The 14,545-nt window shown below is 51.7% G+C and overlaps 1 protein-coding gene across 1 annotated transcript in view; it reads left to right on the top strand.

Moving 5' to 3' along the window:
• Nucleotides 1–14,545, top strand: part of LOC132590956 (unconventional myosin-Ie-like) — a gene marked incomplete at its 5' end in the record, with an annotated part of 88,498 nt that overhangs the window by 62,372 nt on the left and 11,581 nt on the right. The window contains 5 exon segments of the mRNA XM_060263866.1: nt 93–408; nt 4,461–4,630; nt 7,828–7,973; nt 8,305–8,451; nt 11,294–11,451. Of these exon segments, the coding sequence (XP_060119849.1) occupies nt 93–408; nt 4,461–4,630; nt 7,828–7,973; nt 8,305–8,451; nt 11,294–11,451 (937 nt within the window).

Below are 14,545 nucleotides of genomic sequence, written 5' to 3'. Positions count from 1 at the left end.
GGCGAGCTGGGGGCCCCCGGCTAGTTCTCCGCCCCGACGTTCTGCCGGGCTTTGATGAAGGCCATCCCATGGGTGCGGAAATGTGTCTTCAGGTTGAGCTGGGTGTCGAAGCCCTTGCCGCACACCGTGCAGGAGAGTTTTCCTTTGGCGTCCGGAGGGGAGCCCCCTTCGGGGTCATCCCCGGCACCGGGCTCCTCCGCATCGCCCGCCCCCCTCTTCTTCTTGTGGGTGATGAAGCGGTGGCGGTTGAGGGAGACCTGAGAAGTAAAGCAGAGCCCACACTCGCGGCACTGGTGGGCGCTCTCGCCTGTCCGGTGCTGGGGGATGTGTTCCTGGAAATCGGCCGCCGTGGGGGCCACGTAGCCGCACTTTCGGCAGTGGTAGAGGGATTTCCGGTCACCTCGAGGGGTCTTGTCGGGGGGAGTCGTGCTATCCGGCTCCTCACTGCACGAGTCTCCTTCGTCGGAGGAGAGCTTGCGCTTCCGGCTGGATGCCTGCGGAGACGGGATAGCAAAAGAAAAAAAGCTTACACGATTTAAGAACGTAAGAGAAACCATGTTCGATCAGGCCAGTGGCCCATCCAGTCCAACACTCTGTGTCACACAGTGGCCAAAAAACCCCAGGTGCCATCAGGAGGTCCATCAGTGGGACCAGGACAGTAGAAGCCCTCCCACTGTGACCCCCCCAAGCGCCAGGAATACAGAGCACATCTGCCCCAGACATAAGAACGTAAGAGAAGCCCTGTTGGATCAGGCCAATGGCCCATCCAGTCCAACACTCTGTGTCACACATAAGAACATAAGAGAAGCCTTGTTGGATCAGGCCAGTGGCCCCTCCAGTCCAACACTCTGTGTCACACATGGCCCAAAAAATCCCAGGTGCCATCAGGAAGACCACCAGTGGGGCCAGGACACTAGAAGCCCTCCCACTGTTGCCCCCCCAAACACCAAGAATACAGAGCATCACAGTGCCTAAGACATAAGAGAAGCCATGCTGGATCAGGCCAATGGCCCATCCAGTCCAACACTCTGTGTCACACATGGCCCAAAAAATCCCAGGTGCCATCAGGAAGACCACCAGTGGGGCCAGGACACTAGAAGCCCTCCCACTGTTGCCCCCCCAAACACCAAGAATACAGAGCATCACAGTGCCCAAGACATAAGAGAAGCCATGCTGGATCAGGCCAATGGCCCATCCAGTCCAACACTCTGTGTTACACAGTGGCAAAAAAAAAAACAGGTGCCATCAGGAGTTCCACCAGTGGGGCCAGGACACTAGCTCTCCCACTGTGCCCCACCAAGCACCCAGAATACAGAGCATCACTGCCCCAGACAGAGAGTTCCAATGATAAGCTGTGGCTAATAGCCACTGATGGACCTCTGCTCCATGTTTATCCAATCCCCTCTTGAAGCTGACTATGCTTGTAGCCGCCACCACCTCCTGTGGCAGTGAATTAAACGTGCTAATCACTCTTTGGGTGAAGAAGGACTTCCTTTTATCCGTTCTAACCCGACTTCTCAGCAATTTCATGGAGTGCCCACGAGTTCTCGTATTGTGGGAAAGGGAGAAAAGGACTTCTTTCTCTGCTTTCTCCATCCCATGCATAATCTTGTCAACCTCTATCATGACATCCCGCAGTCGACGTTTCTCCAAGCTAAAGAGCCCCAAGCGTTTTAACATTTCTTCAAAGAGAAAGTGTTCCAACCTTACTTGATGATCAGAAAGAAATCTGTGTTTTTTCCAGAGAGAGAGACCCCAAGAAGTAACCTATGATTTCCATTACGTAGGGGGGGGGGATGGGAGGGGATTTGGAGCGCCTTAGACAAAAAAGCCACTCGTGCACATAAAACACCAGCAAGATGCTAAGTCCAAGGTTCCCCAGCCTTTGAATCTGCAGGCACCTTGTCATGATCTGTGCTGTGCGGTGAGACAGAGGCCTAGTGGGCCTAAGGAGCCTGTGAGGCCTGTGTCTCAGTACGAAGAGACAGCCTACAATCCCCAGAATGCTTGGCACTGGGTTCAGCCAATCAGCATCCAATTAGGCTCTGAGGGGAACTGTTTAAAAGCTCTCTCGGGAGACCGACACTGTTCTTTCCTCCCGAGAGGCCAAGCAGCCGGGACGGCTGCTGTTTAGGAGGAAGACCCTTACTCTGAGGGAGTAGGCTCCCTCACTCTGAGGGAGTAAGTAGGCTGCGCCCGGGAGGTTCCCAACCCGCCGTCCTACATTGGGCCGGCTGGGGGAACCTCCACCAACGTCGCCCGGAAGTGACGTCATCGCGCCGGCGACCGCTCTTGGCGTTTCCGGGAAAACTCGATGGTTTTCCCTGACGTTCTAGCCATTTGGGACGGGAAACTCTATGGTGCAATAGGTACCAATGGCGGCTACACCTGACCTTCCTTCAGTCACACAGTGAAAGTCCTTGTGCTGGAGCAGTGGTAGGGTTGCCAGGTTCAATTCAAGAAATATCTAGGGACTCTGGGGGAAGAGCCAGGAGCAAGGGTGTGACAAGCATCACTGAACTCCGAAGGGAGTTCTGGTCATCACAATTAAAAGGGCTACACACCTTTCAAATGCCTTCCCTCCACTGGAAACAATGAAGGACAGGGGCGCCTCCTTTGGGGGCTCATAGAATTGGACCCCTGGTCCAATCTTTTTGAAACTTGGAGGGTATATTGTGGAGAGGCACTGGATGCTATGCGGCAGATTTGGTGCCTCTGCCTCAAAAAACAATTCCTCCAAGAGCCCCAGATACCCATGGATCAATTCTCCATTATACCCGATGGAAATCGGGCTCCATGGGGAATAATGGAGTGCCCAGCAGACATTTTGCTCCCCCCCCCCTACTTTCTGAGAGAGAGTACTTTCTGGAGAGCTAGTTTGGTGTAGTGGTTAAGTGTGCCGACTCTTATCTGGGAGAACCGGGTTTGATTCCCCACTCCTCCACTTGCACCTGCTGGAGAGACCTTGGGTCAGCCATAGCTCTGGCAGAGGTTGTCCTTGAAAGGGCAGCTGCTGTGAGAGCCCTCTCCAGCCCCACCCAACTCACAGGGTGTCTGTTGTGGGGGAGGAAGGTAAAGGAGATTGTGAGCCCCTCTGAGACTCTTCGGAGTGGAGGGTGGGATATAAATCCAATATCTTCATCTACCTCACAGGGTGTCTGTTGTGGGGGAGGAAGGGAAAGGAGATTGTGAGCGCCTCTGAGACTCTTCGGAGTGGAGGGCAGGATATAAATCCAATATCTTCATTTACCTCACAGGGTGTCTGTTGTGGGGGAGGAAGGGAAAGGAGATTGTGAGCCCCTCTGAGACTCTTTGGAGTGGAGGGCGGGATATAAATCCAGTATCTTAATTTACCTCACAGGGTGTCTGTTGTGAGGAAGGAAGATAAAGGAGATTGTGAGCCGCTCTGAGACTCTTCGGAGTGGAGGGCGGTATATAAATCCAATATCTTCATCTACCTCACAGGGTGTCTGTTGTGGGGAAGGAAGGGAAAGGAGATTGTGAGCCCCTCTGAGACTCTTCGGAGTGGAGGGCAGGATATAAATCCAATATCTTCATCTACCTCACAGGGTGTCTGTTGTGGGGGAGGAAGGGAAAGGAGATTGTGAGCCGCTCTGAGACTCTTCGGAGTGGAGGGCAGGATATAAATCCAATATCTTCATCTACCTCACAGGGTGTCTGTTGTGGGGGAGGAAGGGAAAGGAGATTGTGAGCCGCTCTGAGACTCTTCGGAGTGGAGGGCAGGATATAAATCCAGTATCTTCATCTACCTCACAGGGTGTCTGTTGTGGAGGAGGAAGGTAAAGGAGATTGTGAGCCGCTCTGAGCCTCTTCAGAGTGGAGGGCGGGATATAAATCCAATATCTTCATCTACCTCACAGGGTGTCTGTTGTGGGGGAGTAAGGGAAAGGAGATTGTGAGGCGCTCTGAGACTCTTCGGAGTGGAGGGCGGGATATAAATCCAATATCTTCATCTACCTCACAGGGTGTCTGTTGTGGGGGAGGAAGGTAAAGGAGATTGTGAGCCGCTCTGAGACTCTTCGGAGTGGAGGGCGGTATATAAATCCAATATCTTCATCTACCTCACAGGGTGTCTGTTGTGGGGGAGGAAGGGAAAGGAGATTGTGAGCCCCTCTGAGACTCTTTGGAGTGGAGGGCAGGATATAAATCCAGTATCTTCATCTACCTCACAGGGTGTCTGTTGTGAGGAAGAAAGCTAAAGGAGATTGTGAGCCGCTCTGAGACTCTTCGGAGTGGAGGGCGGGATATAAATCTTATAAAGCTTACAGGAGGCCCCGTACTGAGAGCCTTGTAAGCTCCAGGAGGATTGGCTACATCAGATGGGTGTGGCCTAATATGTAAAGTTGCTCCTGCTACAAAAGAAACCCTGGCTGGGACGCGGCAGCGAGGCTCACGAGAGGGCTCACGTCCTCCTCCTCCGCCTCCTCTGTCTTCCGAAGCTTCCAACATCGTCCTGAACAAGAAGGAGCGTCGGCGAAACAGCATCAACCGGAACTTCATGGGCGACTACATCGGTCTGGAGAACCATCCGGAACTGCGGCGCTTCCTGGGCCGGCGGGAGCACGTGGACTTTGCCGACACAGTCGTCAAGTACGACCGGCGGTTCAAGGTGAGCCGTGGAGGGGCTCACGTCCTCTGAGAAAGTGAAAATCCCTCTGAGGAGATGAAAATCCACTGGGCTGGACCGAAGACCGGGAGCGGCTGGCCCTCATAGAATCGCAGAGTTGGAAGGGACTAGGAACACAGTTTATAAAATGTTATCTTTTTTTAAAATTCAAATGTTTATGCAGAGTTTTTTTAAATTTGAGGGACATCATAATATTTAAGGAGTCCCGTGGCACAGAGTCGTGAGCAGCAGTACTGAAGTCCAAGCTCCGTTCACGATAGGTCCATCTAGGGTGGTCTTTCTGTGGCCCCAGAAGGTAATACTCCCTTCCACTGGGTTGAAATTGAATCAAGAGAGTTTCCGGCTCAGCATTAGAAAGAACTTCCTGACAGTTCGAGTGATTCCTCAGTGGAACAGGCTTCCTCCTCGGGTGGTGGTGGGCTCTCCTTCCTTGGGGGTTTTGAAACATAGGTTAGATGGCCACCTGACAGCAATGAGGATCCCGTGAATTTAGGGGGAGGTCTTTGTGAGTTTCCTGCATTGTGCAGGGGGTTGGACTAGATGTCCCTGGAGGTCCTTTCCAACTCTAGGATTCTATGACTGTTAAGAGCGGTTCCTCAGTGGAACAGGCTTCCTCCTTGGGAGGTGGTGGGCTCTCCTTCCTTGGAGGTTTTTAAGCAGAGGCTAGATGGCCACCTGACAGCGATGAAGATCCTGTGAATTTAGGGGGAGGTGTTTGTGGGTTTCCTGCATTGTGCAGGGTGTTGGACTAGATGACCCTGGAGGTCCCTTCCAACTCTAGGATTCTATGATTCTAAGTTTCCACAGGCTTCCTTGGGAGGTAGTGGGCTCTCCTTCCTTGGAGGTTTTTAAGCAGACGCTAGATGGCCGTCTGACAGCGATGAAGATCCTGTGAATTTAGGGGGAGGTGTTTGTGGGTTTCCTGCATTGTGCAGGGGGTTGGACTAGATGACCCTGGAGGTCCCTTCCAACTCTAGGATTCTATGATTCTAAGTTTCCACAAGCTTCCTTGGGAGGTGGTGGGCTCTCCTTCCTTGGAGGGTTTTAAGCAGAGGCTAGATGGCCGTCCGACAGCGATGAAGATCCTGTGAATTTGGGGTTGGTATTTGTGAGTTCTCTGCATTGTGCAGGGGGTTGGACTAGATGACCCTGGAGGTCCCTTCCAACTCTGGGATTTTATGAGTGCTGTCACTTAGACCCCCGAGGCAAGGCTGACCTCCCTGGAAATCAGAAGTCAAAGTGCTTAAGAGTTTCTCTGTTAGATCAGGCCTAACGCACTCACCTTCCTGTTGTCAGCCTTTGGGAAACTGGGTTAAAATAAATAAACTGAGCTTTAACGGGGATAAAAGTAAAGTTCTGCAATTAGGTACGAAGAGCTGTCCTAGAGAGGATGGGGTGGAATTGTTTTTTGTGGCTGCGGAAAGTCGGATCAGAACCAACGGGTTGAAATTAAATCAAAAGAGTTTCCGGCTCAACATTAGGAAGAACTTCCTGACGGTTCGAGCGGTTCCTCAGTGGAACAGGCTTCCTTGGGAGGTGATGGGCTCTCTTCCCTTGGACGTTTTCCAACAGAGGCTAGATGGCTGTCTGACAGTGATGAAGATCCTGTGAATTTGGGATAGGTATTTGTGGGTTTCCTTCATTGTGCAGGGGGTTGGACTAGATGACCCTGGAGGTCCCTTCCGACTTTAGGATTCTATGATTGGAGGCACGGACAGTCTGCTGCTCCATTCGAAAACAAATCCCAAAGGCAAACGATCGATGCTGATCAACCCCTGCCTTTAAAACCCTGCGCTTAAAATGGAGAAGAGTTACGCCTTAGATCAGGGATGTCAAACATGTGTCCCAGGGGCCGAATCAGGCCCCCAAAGGGCTCCCATCAGGCCCCCGAGCATCTGGCTCTGTTTCCTTCTCTCCCCCTCTCTTGCTTCCTTCTGCATCTCATTCTGCTTTGCCAGGCTTGCTCAATCGCACAGGAGCTACAGTGCAAAGCCTCTGTTTTCTCCATTGGTTGAGGCTCCTCCCCCTCCTGGTCCCCTGGGGAGAGAGGGAAAGAGCCAGAGCTTCCTTTGCCCAGTTCCCTGGATCCCATGGGAGAGATGCAAAGAAAGCCCCTTTAAGACCAACCAGTGCTAATATTTTAAGCATGTTTTGTTTATTTAAAAAAAATGTTTAGTCATGTTTGTCTGTGTGCTTTAAAACGTTTATATCTCTGCTACCTGATCTTAAATAGGTACACACATGGCCCGGTCTGACATATCCCAGCCCGGCCCAACAAGGTCTCATTTATGTCAGATCCGCCCCTCATAACAAATGAGTTTGACACTCTTGCCTTAGATCAGGGGTGTCAAACATGCAGTTCGGAGGCTGAATCAGGCCCCCGGAGGGCTCCTATCAGGCCCCCGAGCAACTGGCTGTCATCTGCTTCCTTCTCCCTATATCTTGCTGACTTCTGCATCACAACTTGCTCGACTGCACAGGAGCTACAGAGCAAAACCTCCCTTTTCTCCATTGGCTGAGGCTCCTCCCTTGGGGAGGAAGGGGGGAGGGGTAGCTTGCTTTGCCAGGCTCTCTCAATTGCACAGCAGTTACTGAGCCAAGCCTCTCTCCCTTCTATCGGCTGAGGCTCCTCCCCCTCTAGGTCCCCTGGGGGAGGAAGGAAAGAGCCAGAGCTTCCTTTGCCCGGTTCCCTCGATCCCATGGGAGAGATACAGAGAAAACACCTTTAAAACCAAGGAGTGCTAACGTTTTAAGTGTTTTAAAAATACGTTTGTGTTTGTGTTCTTTAAAAAAATTATCTCTCTGCTACGTAATCTTCAATAGGTACACACGTGGCCCGACGCGGCATGCCTTGGCCCAACCCGACCCGGTCTGGCCCCTCAAGGTCTCATTTATGTCAGATCCGGCCCTCATAACAAATGAGTTCGGCACCCCTGCCTTAGATGGCTTTTGCTCATGCGGAATCATGCGCTTTGAATCCCATTCTAGTGCACTTTAGAGATCGTTCAAAAGTGGATTTTGCCCTTGCACCCGGTAAAATCTAGCTGCAGCGTGCATCGAAAGCAGATTATTCAACACGTGTGAAATAAGATTTTGCACAATCCACTGAGGGCCCGCCTCACCGCTCCTTCGTAGCCCGCCGTGTTTCCTGACTTCCTTCTCTGCCGCTTCCCCTCCAGACGGTGAAACGGGACTTGATTCTCACCCCCAAACTCCTCTACCTGATTGGCCGGGAGAAGGTGAAGCAAGGGCCAGAGAAAGGGGCGATCAAGGAGGTCCTGAAGAGGCAGATTGAGTTGGAGAGGATTCAGTCGGTCTCCTTGAGGTGAGGATTGAACAGGGGTATAAATCTGCAGTTGTCATCTTCTTCTCATCTGGGAGAACCGGGTTTGATTCCCCACTCCCCCACTTGCAGCTGCTGGAAGGGCCTTGGGTCAGCCATAGCTCTGGCAGAGCTGTCCTTGAAAGGGCAGCTTCTGTCAGAGCTCTCTCAGTCCCACCCACCTCACAGGGTGTCTGTTGTGAGGGAGGAAGGCAAAGGAGATTGTCAGCCGCTCTGAGATTCAGAGCGAAGGGCATGATATAAATCCAGTATCATCATCTTCTTACATTGTGGCTCCCTTGGATGCAGACTTTTGCCCTTTGCTTTTCCCCAGCACCCTGCAGGATGACTTCATAATCATCCACGAACCCCAGTACGACAGCGTCCTGGAGTCCACGTTCAAGACGGAGCTGCTGAGCTTGCTGTGCAAGCGCTATGAAGAACGTGCCCAGAAGCCACTGACTGTCAGGTTCAGTAACCAGTAAGTAAGAACATAAGAGAAGCCATGTTGGATCAGGCCAGTGGCCCATCCAGTCCAACACTCTGCGTCACATAAGAACATAAGAGAAGCCATGTTGGATCAGGCCAGTGGCCCCTCCAGTCCAACACTCTGCGTCACATAAGAACAGAAAAGAAGCCATGTTGGATCAGGCCAATGGCACATCCAGTCCAACACTCTGTGTCACATAAGAACAGAAGAGAAGCCATGTTGGATCAGGCCAATGGCCCATCCAGTCCAACACTCTGCGTCACGTAAGAACAGAAGAGAAGCCATGTTGGATCAGGCCAATAGCCCTTCCAGTCCAACACTCTGTGTCACATAAGAATATAAGAGGATCCATGTTGGATCAGGCCAATGACTCTTCCAGTCCAACACTCTGTGTCACATAAGAACATAAGAGAAGCCCTGTTGGATCAGGCCAATGGCCCATCCAGTCCCACACTCTGTGTCACATAAGAATAGAAGAGAAGCCATGTTGGATCAGGCCAATGGCTTTTCCAGTCCAACACTCTGTGTCACATAAGAACATAAGAGAAGCCCTGTTGGATCAGGCCAATGGCCCATCCAGTCCAACACTCTGCGTCACGTAAGAACAGAAGAGAAGCCATGTTGGATCCGGCCAATGGCCCTTCCAGTCCAACACTCTGTGTCACGTAAGAACAGAAGAGAAGCCATGTTGGATCAGGCCAATGGCCCCTCCAGTCCAACACTCTGTGTCACATAAGAACATAAGAGAAACCATGTTGGATCAGGCCAATGGCCCATCCAGTCCAACACTCTGTGTCACATAAGAACATAAGAAAAGCCATGTTGAATCAGGCCAGTGGCCCCTCCAGTCCAACACTCTGTGTCACACAGTGGCCAAAAACACACACACACACTGTGGCTAATAGCCACTGATGGACCTCTGCTCCATATTTTTATCCAATCCCCTCTTAAAGCTGGCTCTGTTTTTTGCCGCCACCACCTCCTGTGGCAGTGAATTCCACATGTTAATCACCCTTTGGGTGAAGAAGGACTTCCTTTTATCCATTTTAAGCTGACTGCTCAGCAATTTCATCGAATGCCCATGAGTAGCCGTGGGGATCCCATCCCATTTAAGCAGGTGTCGTTTTGTAGACAAATAGGTGGTGGAGCTCATCCTGGGATTGTTATGCAGCTGCACCTACTATTCAATGGACAAGGTGGGGGGCACGAAGGGGGACCTTCAGAAAGGTTCAGGAGCTACACGCCCGTGCACTCCTGCTGAATTCAAGGCCAGCATCCAAGTATCCAAGAGCCAGGTGCAATGTGGTCAGCTGGGAAGGGCATAGGCTTCCCAAGCTCCCACTGGGGGGTGGAGTTTCCCCCACTTTCGAGACCCCCAACCTGGTGGCACGGAGCAGGCCGCCGGGGGGATCCCCGTCCCCAAAGAGCCCCATTACGCGTGGTGGCACACAGTGCAATGACATCACCGGGAAGTGACTTATCACACCAGTCATGTCAAACAGGAATGCTCTAGGAGTTCGGGAGGGAGACTCTGTGCTACCATAGAGTTCCTTTCCTAATTGCTAGACTGACCCCATGAAAAATTATAGAGTTCTCCCCTCCAAAATTCCTAGAGTGGCCCCACACGATGTGCCTAGTGCAATATGTCACTTAAGAACATAAGAGAAGCCATGTTGGATCAGGCCAGTGGCCCCTCCAGTCCAACACTCTGTGTCACATAAGAACATAAGAGAAGCCATGTTGGATCAGGCCAATGGCCCATCTAGTCCAACACTCTGTGTCACATAAGAACATAAGAGAAGCCATGTTGGATCAGGCCAATGGCCCATCTAGTCCAACACTCTGTGTCACATAAGAGAAGCCATGTTGGATCAGGCCAGTGGCCCCTCCAGTCCAACACTCTGTATCACACAGTGGCCAATGATATATATACACACACACACACACTGTGGCTAATAGCCACTGATGGACCTCTGCTCCATATTTTTATCTAAACCCCTCTTGAAGCTGGCTATGCCTGTAGCCGCCACCACCTCCTGTGGCAGTGAATTCCACTTGTTAATCACCCTTTGGGGGAAGAAGTACCTCCTTTTATGCGTTCTAACCCGACTGCTCAGCAGTTTCATTGAATGCCCACAAGTTCTTGTATTGTGAGAAAGGGAGAAAAGGACTTCTTTCTCTACCTTCTCCATCCCATGCATAATCTCGTAAACCTCTATCATGTCACCCCGTAGTCGACGTTTCTCCAAGCTAAAGAGCCCCAAGCGTTTTAACCTTTCTTCACAGGGAAAGCGTTCCAACCCTGTAATCATTCTAGTTGCCCTTTTCTGGACTTTCTCCAATGCTATAATATCCTTTTTGAGGTGCGGCAACCAGAACTGCACACAGTACTCCAAATGAGACCGCACCATCGATTTATACAGGGGCATTATGATACTGGCTGATTTGTTTTCAGTTCCCTTCCTAATAATTCCCAGCATGGCGTTGGCCTTTTTTATTGCAGTCGCACACTGTCTTGACGTTTTCAGTGAGTTATCTACCACGACCCCAAGATCTCTCTCTTGGTCAGTCTTGGCCAGTTCTTGGTGATGTCACTGCACCACCCGAAAATAGTCCCCCATCGGCAGCCGGTGGCGACTTGGCAACCCTAGAAGGGCGACGTGGTTGGAAGAAAACTTGGCCAGTCACAGGATGGCTGCAGGAGCCCAGGCGGGAGCCGGCCACACCAGGGGCAAAGAAGGGATGTTGCTGCAGGAGCAGGGTGGGGGGGGGCCCGGCCAGGATCTTGGCTTCTGACCTGCTCTTCGCTCTTTCTCTCCCTCTCCACTCCTAGGCTGGAGTTCAAGGTGAAGAAGGACGGATGGGGCCCTTGGGGGGCTGCCGGCTCCCGGCAGATCCAGTTCCAGATCTGCCAGGGGGACTTAGCGCTGCTCCGCAACAACGGCAAAGTGCTGGTCGTCAGCATCGGGCCCGGCTTGCCACGGAACGCCCGTGAGTGCGCCTCTTTGGCTTGAGGAGGGAGGAAAGGGGGACGGGGGGTGGTGGTTGCGGAGGGGTATGGGGGGGGGAACCAAAACTGTTGGAGCAGAAGAAAAGAAAATGTAACTAGGCACATAGTGCCTAGGGCCTTCTCGGTGGCAGCACCAGAACTCTGGAACACCCTCCCAGAAGCTATAAGGGCCCTGCGGGATCTGTCGGCGTTCCGCAGGGCCTGTAAGACCGAACTGTTTAGACAGGCATTTCTGGTTGACTGAAAATGAGCTGCCACCGGACATCCTACAGAAGCTGGTGGTCATAGTCAGAACCCAATACCGCCAGACTGGATCGAGATAGCGTAATAGTTTTAAACTGATAAATGTATTATGGTTTTATATGTTTTATGGAATGATTGTTTTTATGATACTGTAAGCCGCCCTGAGTCCGCTTGCGGAGAGGGCGGGATATAAATGCAAAGTAATAAATAAATAAATAAATAGTGCAAAGGTACAAAATAGCATATGTTTAATACGTTCAGAAGTGCTAAAATACCATTTAAAAGCCAGTTCAGTGTAGCGGTGAAGTGCGCAGACTCTTATCTGGAAAACCAGGTTTGATTCCCCCACTCCTCCCCTTGCACCTGCTGGAATGGCCTTGGGTCAGCCACAGCTGTCTTATCTGGGAGAACCGGTTTGATTCCCCACTCTTCCACTTGCACCTGCTGGAATAGACTTGGGTCAGCCAGAGCTCTCTTACCTGGGAGAACCGGGTTTGATTCCCCACTCCTCCACTTGCAGCTGCTGGAATGGCCTTGGGTCAGCCAGAGCTCTCTTATCTGGGAGAACCGGTTTGATTCCCCACTCTTCCACTTGCACCTGCTGGAATAGACTTGGGTCAGCCAGAGCTCTCTTACCTGGGAGAACCGGGTTTGATTCCCCACTCTTCCACTTGCACCTGCTGGAATGGCCTTGGGTCAGCCAGAGCTCTTATTTGGGAGAACCGGGTTTGATTCCCCACTCCTCCAGTTGCACCTGCTGGAATGGCCTTGGGTCAGCCAGAGCTCTCTTATCTGGGAGAACCGGGTTTGATTCCCCACTCCTCCACTTGCAGCTGCTGGAATGGCCTTGGGTCAGCCAGAGCTCTCTTATCTGGGAGAACCGGGTTTGATTCCCTACTTCTCCAATTGCAGCTGCTGGAATGGCCTTGGGTCAGCCACAGTTCTCACAAGAGTTGTCCTTGAAAGTGCAGCTTTTGTAGCAGGAACGCCTTTGCATATTAGGCCACCCACCCCTGATGTTGCCCATCCTTCTAGAGCTTACAGTAGGCGCTGTGTTAATAGCCCTGTACCCCACCCTCCTCGCTGAATCAGAGACTCAGAGCGGCTCACAATCGCCTATATATTCCTCCCCCCACAACAGACACCCTGTGAGATGGGTGGGGCTGAGAGAGCTCTCACAGCAGCTGTCCTTTTAAGGACAACATCTGTGATAGCTATGGTTGATCCAAGGCCCTTCCAGCTGGTGCAAGTGGAGGAGTGGGGAATCAAACCCGGTTCTCCCAGATAAGAGAGCTCTGGCTGACCCAAGGCCATCCCAGAAGGTGCAAGTGGAAGAGTGGGGAATCAAACCCGGTTCTCCTAGATAAGAGAGCTCTGGCTGACCCAAGGCCATTCCAGCAGCTGCAAGTGGAAGAGTGGGGAATCAAACCCGGTTCTCCCAGATAAGAAGAAGACGACTGCAGATTTATACCCTGCCCTTCTCTGAATCAGAGACTCAGAGCGGCTCACAATCTCCTATAACTTCTCCCCCCACAACAGACACCCTGTGAGGTAGGTGAGGCTGAGAGAGCTCTGACAGAAGCCACCCTTTCAAGGACAACTCCTGCCAGAGCTAGGGATGACCCAAGGCCATTCCAGCAGGTGACACTGGCTCTCTCCTACCCACCTCACAGGGTGTCTGTTATGGGGGGAGAAGATAAAGTCAGGAGTAAAAACTCTCCCGTATGATTAGAGTTGCAGACTAAAGTTCATTTCACAGAGCAGTCCCATGTTGGACCACAACAGTCCCATAGGAGGTTAGGGACCATTTTCGGGATATGAGTTCTCGAGAGTCAAAACTCCCTGCGCTGGCCTCAATGTGTTAGGAGTGATTGGTCATGTGGCTGAGCCTTTCTAACACCTGGAAACGGGGCTTCATGGGCCCTGTTCTGGATTGGGTTAAACGGGGTGCTGCCCAAGGGTCAGGTTCTGTTCCAGCCCAGGAAAGAGAAATAAGGTTCTGTTCCAGCCCAGGAAAGAGAAAAAAGGTTCGGTTCGTGTCTAGTCTGATCGCTATGAGGTTCAGGAATAGTTTGCCACATGATGTCGGGGCGGGGAGACTCGTTGAGGTTGTTTCCCTCCCCTGCAAACAACAGAGGTCTGGATCGCATCCAAGACATAAGTACAGAAGAGAAGCCATGTTGGATCAGGCCAGTGGCCCCTCCAGTCCAACACTCTGTGTCACATAAGAACATAAGAGAAGCCATGTTGGATCGGGCCAATGGCCCCTCCAGTCCAACACTCTGTGTCACATAAGAACATAAGAGAAGCCATGTTGGATCAGGCCAATGGCCCCTCCAGTCCAACACTCTGTGTCACATAAGAACATAAGAGAAGCCATGTTGGATCAGGCCAATGGCCCTTCCAGTCCAACACTCTGTGTCACATAAGAACATAAGAGAAGGCATGTTGGATCTGGCCATTAGTCCTTCCAGTCCAACACTCTGTGTCTCATAAGAACATAAGAGAAGCCATGTTGGATCAGGCAATGGCCCCTCCAGTCCAACACTCTGTGTCACATAAAAACATAAGAGAAGCCATGTTGGATCAGGCCAATGGCCCCTCCAGTCCAACACTCTGTGTCACAGAAGAACATAAGAGAAGCCATGTTGGATCAGGCCAGTGGCCCCTCCAGTCCAACACTCTGTTTCACATAAGAACATAAGAGAAGCCATGTTGGATCAGGCCAATGGCCCTTCCAGTCCAACACTCTGTGTCACATAAGAACATAAGAGAAGGCATGTTGGATCAGGCCATTGGCCCTTCCAGTCCAACACTCTGTGTCTCATAAGA

The sequence above is a fragment of the Heteronotia binoei genome, unplaced genomic scaffold (assembly GCF_032191835.1).
Source record: "Heteronotia binoei isolate CCM8104 ecotype False Entrance Well unplaced genomic scaffold, APGP_CSIRO_Hbin_v1 ptg001280l, whole genome shotgun sequence".
NCBI lineage: Eukaryota > Metazoa > Chordata > Lepidosauria > Squamata > Gekkonidae > Heteronotia > Heteronotia binoei.
This window is presented reverse-complemented; position numbering and strand designations above follow the sequence as displayed.